General features: G+C 36.0%; 1 protein-coding gene across 1 annotated transcript in view; it reads left to right on the forward strand.

Annotated features, from left to right (window-relative positions):
- The window catches only part of LOC124283804 (SLAIN motif-containing protein 2-like), a 28849-nt gene extending 18335 nt beyond the window's left edge, over positions 1-10514 (forward strand). The window contains exon 8 of the mRNA XM_046719833.1: positions 1617-10514. Within this exon, the coding sequence (XP_046575789.1) occupies positions 1617-1689 (73 nt within the window). The 3' untranslated portion in view covers positions 1690-10514. The remainder of the gene's footprint in view (positions 1-1616) is intronic.
- Positions 10515-11193: the final 679 nt, after the last annotated feature.

Below are 11193 nucleotides of genomic sequence, written 5' to 3' on the forward strand. Positions count from 1 at the left end.
TAGTTATATTGGGGCGGTGGGGTAGCCTAATGGTTAAAGCGTTGGCTCGTCACGCTGAAGACCTGGGTTCGATTCCCCACATGGGCACAATGTGTGAAGCCCATTTCTGGTGCCCCCGCCGTGATGTTGCTGGAATATTGCTAAAAGCGGCGTAAAACCAAACTCAGTCAGTCAGTCATTATAGTTATATTTTTGTTTCAATATTGTGATGTGAAAAATATGCTTCAAAGAATTGACTGGATTTTCCTATTTTTTGTTGGTTCAATTTCCTGAGATATAACTGAAATACTGTTTATATAGCACAGAACTCAATAAAATATGTGACTTATTAGTGAGCTTATGATGTGTCCTGCCTGGCCTGTGTTGTGTTGGTGTGTTGTAAGCATCTTCTCCTCCTCAGAAACCACTTGAACAATGAGCTGAACCTTCACGTGCCTGTTCCTCCGAAGCATGACACCCATATTAATAATTCAAAATGGCTGTCTTGACAGCCATGTTGGAAAACCTATTAATGGCCATTACACAATATATTGTTTTCAAAATGTGATGAAGTTTGGTACATGTGTGGCTAGTAGAGGGCTCAACATAAATGTTCCCTTTTTTGTGACATTTTGAATTTTGACCATATTTTGACCTTTGCACATAGACCTGACTGAACGGAGGCTTAACTTCTGCATATTCCTCTTTTAGATTGCACATTGTTGAAATTGTTTGATTTTAAGCCGTCAGTCATTGTTGAATATGAATGCCAAGAGCATTTTATTAAAAGTGTCTCTTGACATTTTAAACTGTTGACTACATAGTAAGGAGATCTACAATATTTGTCATACATCTTTTCATTTATAAGACTGAACTGCTCGTATCTGTTCCGTTATGTCTGATGCTTTTTGTTGTATAAGATTCCTGAATAGTGTAGTTCATCATTATCCCTTTCAAATGTAATCAGGGGCAGTTTTAGTCGAGAGGTCTAGGGAAGCCACATACATTGTGCACAATTAGCCATGCCAGGATTCGCTGCTGACTTTGTTTTCGCATCTTGACTGTGATCCTTGGTCTGCCAGCAAGCTACCACGGCTTGAGAGTTTAACCAAAGTGGTAAATGACCAACATTGGATTTTCAACATTCTGACATTCCCAATATACAGTAGCATGGATCAAAACCTCATTCAAACATATAAATCTTGAATAATGCATGTTCATCCAATATTCACATAAGGGCCCATTCATAATTTATGACTGGGGGGTGTGATGATGATTTTAAGTGGGGTCACCCATTTTGTTCTGGGGAGGTAGCAGGGGGTCATCAATTTTGTACACATGTACTAGGGGGTGGTCATTGATTTTGTACATGACATGCAGTCGGGTCACATACTTTGTACATAAATTTTAGGGGGGGCATTCACATTGTACATGCTATATACTTCTCCATAACAATGATCATCATCATCATCATCATCACCCCCCACCCCCCCAGCCCAGGCATAAATTATGAATGGTCCCTAACTAAGATAAAGAAATTGTTTTCAACACAGTATTGTTTATTTTTTTTATATTTCAATATGAAATGATGACAGTGCATGCACTTTGACATTGCCTATTTTACATCTGCGTTTCAGATCCAATGCCTCTTCACCGCGCCCTCCCTCATCTCAGGACTCAGATGAAAGTTGGCGTGAGGGTTGTTTCTAGACTGTCTGCTGTCTACCTTGATATATTCTAACCCGACAAGACAATGGTGTTTCAATATGTATATCTGACCTGTTTCAGGGGAAGGTAAACTGCCAGCCGACGTAGGGCATATGTAAGTTTGTCTTGATAAGTGCTCGTCACCTCGTGTGGGAGTGCTAGAGTTCCCCTGTTTGACTCTATATATTCACCTGTCAGGGCCTAGTCTATATATGCATTGGTAGTCGACGCAACGTTATGCGTGACATCATCTTCATGCATGTGCAACACTTGCTAATCTATCACTCATTCATCTTGTTGATTTAGAGAATTAGAGTTGTGATGAATCACTGAATGCAATAAAACTTGCTAACTACACAATTATAATCTTCATTGACATCTATCATTTAACTGTCTGTGGTAGTGTTGTCAAAACAATGTCAATCATGTATCGTCTTAACAATCAGAAAACAGTATTATATTACCATGGTCATTGTGGATTGTATGAATCGCTATCTACCTGAAGAATTGTTGCTGTTTTGGCATGGTTACCGTGGTTACTTAAGTAATAGCAAGGTGGCACATTGTCGTTTTGAGATTAACATCAGAATTTCTTTTGTGTCTTTATTACAAAGGATTTTTACTGTACAACAAGGATAATTTCAGGTAATATCACATTTTATTACAATCATTTTCTAAAAATTGTAGTAGGTTTTGAAAATGATATTAATTCAAAAGGTTACTGAAATTGTTTTTTGGAAGAAGTCATGATCACAATCCTTGCTGTGCATTAAAGTTTGTGTATTCAGTTTGCAAGAGATTAGAGAATTCTATATTTCAATGAAATATGTAATTAAAAGCAAGCTTATTTTGCTTTGACTTCTGGAAATTGTCCTCTACATCTCTTGACAATTATCTCTTGCAAACAATTGATGTCCTTGATTAGGGATGTCATGATGCACCAGACTAACGATTAACCTGTTTTTTTGGACACACTGCACAATTTCATTTTTCGTTTCGATACAAATGATATGTCATATCTCTTGACAGAAAGTGAAAGGTGTGAAAAGTTTGATCGAAATTTCCAATATGTTCTCAAAGGCAAAAGTAGTTATGATTACGTTACTTATGACTGATTTAGACTTATCAGTGGTCTGTGATACACATACTTCTAGTAATCTTTTAATCAAAAAAGAAAGTCACACCTATAATTTTTCACTTGCGTTCAGTCATGGATTCTCCTGCATTTAAATTCGACATTATTACACTTTAGATCTTCAATGATAAAGAGAAATTTTTTTTAATGTGTTCCTAAGAACAAATATGAACAGTATCACAGTTCCTTTTGTTTTTGTGTATATTTCGATCAAATTGAAAATAGTTTTATTATTATGTATTTTCCCTCTGATATTCTTCTAAATTATTCTGTCCTGGTAGAATATGCTAGAATAAGATACATACAGTGCATGATGTGTAGCATATCTTGAGAGACCAGTATTGTGACATCCCTATTCTAAATATGTAACTTTGTCAAATCAGACTGGCACGGTGATGAAGTTTGACAACATTTTCTGCATGAGTTCTCAAAAGAGTTAACTGAGAGTTATCTCCCTTAGTAGATGCTTGAAATCTTCCACAATGTATACAGGTATATACTGTCTCTGTACGCATGTATTGTTTCTTCAAATTGAGACTGAAAGGAACATGAAATCTTAAACTCATATATGAAATCCAAACTTGCATCGTGATAGAGTGATTCTCATGTCATTCATAAACTGAATTAATGCTGTCTTCACTATCCAACTTTTCATTGAACGCTGCTATGCAACTAAAATACAGCTTTTGTTCTAAACAGGCTACCAGTGGCATTCATTGATAAGCAGTGCTTGTATGTTGTCTGGTTGTTTATCAGGTCATCTTGGATGGAACCATCAAGTTGATGCTGCTGGCGCTAACAGCTTTTTTCAGTACATTATTTCTCATGTGTTATGGAAACCATTTCGGTACCATCAGTCTGAGGTGCTTCAAACTGTTTATTCTGTCTATTTGTGAATCTATTTTGATCATGAATAATAATGTTGTGGTTCAAATTATGTGTGTGTCAAAATTCTGACATGTTTGTTGTCAAAGAGTCAAGATTATGAACTAAATCCATGACCTTTCTTTATACTAGTTCTTATATCATGGCTAGATGTTTTTGCCATTCTTAATTCCTGATGGTGTTGGACCATAGGACTTGTTGTCAGTATCATTTAACATGAAAACATTGAGCATTACAGCCAAAAATACTTAAGATGAAATTGTGAGAATTATCTGCAGTGAACTAGCACATCATGTATTAGAGCCACAACATTTTTTCATTTGAAGCCTTGGCAGTTACTTCTTTGAGTGGCAGGTTCGCTGAATGGGATTATTACACAGTTGATGTGTAAATATGCTGGCCATATAACATCCACCATGCTAGTGGTCTATAAATATGTACATTGTATCATCATCTTCATCATAATCATCATCATCCCTACCTGTGTATATTTCTGCCTTTTATATGGATTATTTTTGCATCATGATCTCAACTCCCTGTGTTATAAAACACCATTATGAATCTGGAGTGATTCAGCCTGTATATATGTAGCATATTTATCAATCATATGCTCTTCTGTATCCATACATAATGAGGCAGGTGTCAGAACAAACGATTGTACAGACTAGGAATGGGAAGGTAGGGATAGCCTGTGTATAGTCATCATGGTAAACCATTCTACATGACCATCCTCACCCCCTGCACAACACCGTCATCATTGTAGGGATGGTTACTCCAGACTTGACAACCATGGGCCAGCCACACAAGCATCTTTAGCTCTGCAACCGAATTTATGATAAAATATTATGTAGTTTAGGGGCTATGCCAGTCATGCTATACATCTCAACTGGACCATATTGACCCTAATTTTTTTTCTCAATTACCTTACTGGATGCCGTATAGTACATTTTGATGACTTTGATCATTGAAGCTCATGAATCTTTAAGGAATAATCAGGGAAAATAGTTTGGGGTTTTGTTATGTGAAGTTGTTTTAAATTATATTTCACGCAAAATATATAGATGTAAGCTCTGTGTTTTGGCCTGTTGAAGTTAGAATAGGTTAGAAAAGGCTGCTATAGCAAGGCCTTTCTTTGGGAGGCAACTTTAATAGGTAAATTCATTTTGATGAGGTCATTCTAAAAAATTGTATTGACATTATCAAGGTTTGTTTTGATTCATTTTTCAATGACAATTTTGAATAGAATCTTTGTCAAAGAATATGAACCAATATGAATCTCTGTGATCTAGACAATGTTAACTCAAAAGGACACCAATCTGACAGAATTTGACATTAGGGTTTTATGTTCTGAGTAACATTTTGATGTTTATTCTACCAGGTAAAGAGTCTGAATGTAACCTGTACAGGACGTATACACACTACCTGTTTTTGTGTTTCGGAGGAATTATTGATTGTGATGTTGTGCAAGGGATGAGAATGAGTTTCACATTAGAATGCATATTCAGTGTCGACATTGTTACCCATGTCAAGAATTAACCTGTAAATATGATTTGCTTGGTACATAATATGTTGATGTGGATATTGTTGGAATGAACATGATAGTTAATACTTAAAAGACTCGTAAAGAGCGTCAAACTTTTATCTGGTGCTGGTGTGACCTTGTTGCTTGGTGTAAGTCAGTGGTATTATATTTCATCATAATTGTTATCCATTAAGCTTATACACACTTTATTTGTTTTGTGTAAGAATAGATTATTTTACTGTACAGCTTCAGCTAAGGTTAGGTTCCGCTCTTCATCTGTTGATGCTGTAATAGTTTTGGCTTTTCAGCTTACCAAGTTTGGGAAATACTGTTTTCATGGTTTGTGACCGTCGGCCATTTTGATGCAAAAACAGGCTGAATTTTGTACATTGGCAAATACCAAAGGAAATGTTTTCTTCAAATAATATTATTGAAAATATATTTTAAGACAGATGTCAGCACTTATCATTAGATGCTTGTAGTATTGCTTTGTTATTTGTCATGTGAAGTGACCGATTGATGTTCCTCCATTGGAACATGTCCTGAAAAGTTTATAATCAAAGATTTATATTTAATGATGTGACATTGTATAAAGTTGATGCATCTTATGATATTCAAATTTTTAAAAAGAACTGCTATTTACAAACTTTACCTCAAACAGATTGAAAAAGTGATACTTTCTGATTTTGTTTGAAGCAAGTTGAAACAAGCTTCTCCTGCTAGCCCTCGAGAAGCCTAGCTTGTGGAGAGTAAGGCCTATTTTGGGAAATTATTTCTTTACTAATTTTCTAAAATTACTAGACTTAGTGGTGAGTATCTACTTCCCTCACTCATCCTACTGATATTTTGTTTTGTTACTGAAGCTGGACAGCAAATTCAGCTAAATTTTTAAAAGTTAGTTTTAGTCCTTATGTTTTGAAATTTCTGGTTTAAGCATCTGAAAACCAAGTTATTGAATGTTTGATGTTATTGATGATTATACAGCCAAAATGGATACAGATAGAATGGCCTCTAGCATTCGTAGGTATGCCAACAGTCGTTTACTTATTCTTCACATCTTACTGATCAAATTCAGTTTGGATACTAAGAGCCATGTTCAGGAAGTAGACTCAAAAGATTTTGTCACAAGCTGTTCAAATTATTGTAAGGACCCAAGAGATAGAATTTTGCAATCTTTATGTATATAATTTCATATTTACAATAAAAAGATCTGATATGCAGCACTGGACTTCTGGCTGCACAACAGCACTGGCTGATTATACGAACACCTTTTGTTTCCAACCAAGGCACAAGTTGTATAATCTGAGTGCACTGATCACTTGCAGCCACCCACTGTTGTAGTTAACGGGTAGAGAATGAGCCTTGATGGTGTTAAACACTTTAAACACTATGCTTAGTATTGCCATTACTTCCTAATATCTGCACATATTTGTTCTGGAATGACCAGGTGCTGGGAATCAGTTTCCATCCTCTGGAGTAGTTTCAGCTGACAGAGGAACGTATGAGGTCTCTCAATCATGTTTAATCTCTTACATTAGGCTGCATAAAAAATATTGTTCTTTCTCATTGCTGTTTAAAAAATATTATTTTCTCATTAAAATTCCCAATGTATAAATGAAAACAATGAAGTACAGGGCATGTTTTTGTGACTTTTTACTTATTGGTGGTCAAAAAGCCTTTCGGCAAAAATTACAACTTCGCTGTGAAAAATGACTGAGTTTTGCTTGCTAAAGAATTAATAGTGTTTAGGGTTTGGCTGACTTTTTGTCATTGATGAAAAGAAGAGAATATATTTATGCGGTCATGTGTTAAAATCAAGTTATTTATTACATCAAAGAGACAGATTGTAAACATTTCAATGTTGAGGCCTAGGATTTTTCTTGGGAAAGAAATGTGCATGAAGAAATATCTTTTCACTGCTTTGGGAGAAAATGAGTCAGTTACCAAATGAAAGGATTTCTGGTGAGCAGACAGAATTGTGCTTATTGTTTTAAAAATGTCATTGTCTCTCAGCAAGTTATCCCATATGAAAATAACATGATTGGTTAGTGATGATATTGTGTTCTAACATAAAATGTTATTTTTTTTGTGACATTGTTCTGTTACTGAATCTGAAATAATATTGTTTGATTCGCTGATGCTGTCACATAGCTAACAAACCTTGGCCTAGATTTTCGAAATGATCATAGCCCTACGAACCTCTTATGTCCATTCTTAACCCATTGGCTTCGATTAAAGTTAAGAATTCTTATGGATACAAACTTTTTGAAAATCTAGGCCCTTGATTGTATCTCTTGTAAGAGCAAATAAGTTGTTTCGAAAATTCAGTGCTGAACCCTGCTACGGATTTGTGTTGATGACCTTGTGAACACAACATGAACATAATCTACTGGTGGACATGTTGCTAATGCAGTTAATGTCGGACAAGAAATATTAAAATGTTTGTTCTATTTCTGTATCCAAAGTGTCCCTCGCCAAATGCATGAGCTAGTTTTGCATGGATGTTGCCTGGCATTTTGATAGAACCTTGTGCTTGATTTATCTCATTTACTATTACTGAAGTTTTCCTTTACGTACATGAGTCCATTCCTTTTTCGATAAATTGTACTTTCCCACTAAAAAGGACAATGTTATTGTTGCAGAAAAAATGTGGAATATTGTTATGAAAGTTATTGTAAATGAACAAAAGACAGCAACCTTATTTTTGGATTTAAATTATCGGTCAGAACTGAAATTTGTGAACATTTAAGATTTTGTAATTTGTTAAGTGATCACGGACAGTTTTCATCAAGTGTCTGTAGTCTTTTGTTGCATCTCTGACATGATGAAAAGCTGCTATCGAGGACCGTGTCATGTTTGAAACTATTTAGCCTTACTTAAATTTTGTGTTGTTATACACACATGCATGTGTAGGAAAACACTAAGTTTTCCATGATCAGATCAGTTGAGATTCATGTTAACACATCTAGGAAGTTCGATAAAGATCTCCTAATTTCTTAAAACATACAGACCTGGGCCAGATCTCTAAAAGATCTAGATGCCCCAGAAGGTTCTGTTTGGGTCCTGAATGTTTCTTACTATACAGATCAGTTACTGGGTGGTGGGGAAGCCTAGTGGTTAAAGCGTTTGCTCGTAACACCAAAGACCCGAGTTCAATTCCCCACATGGGTACAATGTGTGAAGCCCATTTTTGGTGTCCACTGTCGTGATATTGCTGGAATATTGCTAAAAGCGATGTAAAACTAAACTCACTCACTCACTAATGATTTACTCGCCCCAAAAAGTGATATCGTTGGCCCAGAACTTTCCCCATTCTACCTCCATTGTGTTTGATCAAAACAAGTAAAACTGGGTTTTGTTACACTAATATGGACAGCTATCATGAAAGGAGTATAACTACTAGTCTCAATATACTTTTATAGGACATAGGGTTCATTGAGAGTTAATAGATTTGGTAATTATTACAATGTGGTGAATGTCTCAAACAAGAATGTAGTGCTTATATAGATGTAGTTATGTTTTGTTTGCTTCATATCATAGAGATACCACGCCTAGTGCAAGCTTTGCATATCATGGCACACATGGTTGTCGGTATTTGGTATACTACTTCCCTATATAATGTTGTTATCAAAATATATATTTATCAACGGAAAGGCTTGAAAGGTACTGTAGATACTACAGCATGCAGTTGAAAATGTTTTTGCCTTAGCCGTCCTTGTTTGCAATTTATGTTCTGTTTTGTTGTAAATTACTGTAATGATTATATATCATTGTGATTGTAAGAATGTATATTAGTTTGTATTTATTTAAATGAGAGTGCTGATTTCGTGACTTTCTGTTGTTGAAAGACTGTCTTGTCCATCTCAGTCTATAGTTGCAGAATACTGATAATCTAGAGCAGAATGAAGAAGTTATTGCTAATTTGACAGACTTTCTTAAATCTGGTTTATTTTCTTGACTGGTATATATTTGGTTGTTTTCTTTGATTACCTGGAAAATACTCTTTGTTCAGTAAACAGGATTATAAAATTAGTTTATGAAAGGATTTTTTATTAAGAATAATGCTTTTACTCTGCTTTGCTTTCATAATTAGATAGAATATAGTTCACTTACAATTTTTGATTGCACATAAGTTATATTTCTGCTTGTAGCTTAGCATGCTCCGGACACTTTCGATAGGGATTAGACTTTATTGTGGAAATGTTGAATGATAACTGCCAGGAATGTGAGAGTGAAAACATGCTGTATTAAAAGGGGTATTGCTTGCAGTGTCAAACATGGTTTTTGCCAAAAAGATATTGTTCAATGTTCTTATACATGTAAAGTTTTTAGTGTAGACATTGCCATGACGTTCTAAAACTGTGCATAAAAAGTGTTATTCTTTGCAATATTCATGGACAGATTTTCTTTCAGCAAAGGAACATGTACCAATGATACAAAGATGTAAGCATATTTCCTAATTCTTGGCCAGGGCTGACAACCTAGCCATTGAAATTAACTACTGTAACGTAAATAATTTAGTCTTTCAATTGCCCTTAGAAACTAAAGAATGTTTGATTTGTCAAAGTGTTGTACACTTGTGGGATCTTTCCAAGATGTTAGTTTCGGAGTCTGCATGAGGAGCTATTCTAGGTTTATCCATGGAAACAATGTCATGTCAGTGTGACCTTTACATTGCTGTTTGCTTCTAAAGGAGACAGGGGCGGTGGGGTAGCCTTGTGGTTAATGCGTTCCCTCATCACACCGAAGGTCCGGGTTCAATTACCCACATGTGTGAAGCCTATTTCTGGTGTCCCCCGCCATGATGTTGCTGGCATATTGCTGAAAGCGATGTAAAACCATACTCACTCTAAAGGAGACAGCTGGTTGAAGTCAGTGATGTATGAGTACCCCTTTTAGATATCCTCATTTTGCTTTAGATGACGTCAACAGTTTGATAACAGCATGTCCAAATTTGTCCCACTTGTGAGAACTTTTTTCACAATCAAATGGAGAATGTTGGCAGTGTTCTCTCTTAGCATTTACTGTAAACAAATAGTATCTCTGAACTTGTTGTATATTTAATATGAAAGCTAATGGCATTATGATGATGCAATGTGATAGTAGTAAGTCATGTAGCTCCCACCCACTCTGTAACACAGTGCTGGTGAGGAGGATTGTAGATACACTGTCATGCTCACTGAGATGGCTGAAGACTGGACGACCAGGCATGGTCATGTATACCAATACTGTCAGGATGGTCAGCATATTTCTCATTCCAGGATGGAAATTAAAACATTATATATAGATCTGTCTTGTGTTTTTTTGTTGCGAATGAAACAATAATGATAATTGCAGCCAAATCCATACTTAAGTTAAAGCATGCATTATTACCCACAATTTTTTCATCAGCTGCCAGGAGAAATATGACCCAGTCTACCCGTAAGGAAGGTCAACAGTCACGTTACTTTCTTCTACTGGGTACCCATCATCTGCTGGATGAACAGAGGCATATTTTGAAGGAAGTCTCTTTTAGGAGATCTTAAGGAGACGTCCCAATTGAACCCTGCAAATCTCAAATTGAAATAGCGCATGTCACCTGTTGTCATCTGCTTAATAGTGCCATAACACCATGTGTGTTCAAATTGCTGTTATTTGATTAATGGCGTGGCAGCTTTAAACCTGTGCTCGTGCATTGTTTTCTGCCTTCACATGTCCTTGACTTTATAATCAGTACATGGGCATGGGTTGCAGAGTCCTCTATGGTCCCTGACATGTGCAGAGCTTATGTGAGCCAAAAGCCATGTTCCAGGTTGCTCCCATTCTCATGCATTGTAACAAAGTTGTGCATAAAGCTGGGCTTTCCTCTCCTATCAGGCTGACAGGCCATGATATTTAATGAAATACTATTTGAAGCAGAACTGGACACAACTGCCTCCAGGATTGGTAGCTACTACTTTCCGCTACTGGTCATAGATACTAATTA

This window comes from Haliotis rubra, unplaced genomic scaffold, assembly GCF_003918875.1.
Source record: "Haliotis rubra isolate DU_JTF1 unplaced genomic scaffold, ASM391887v1 Scf321, whole genome shotgun sequence".
NCBI classification, from domain to species: Eukaryota; Metazoa; Mollusca; class Gastropoda; order Lepetellida; family Haliotidae; genus Haliotis; species Haliotis rubra.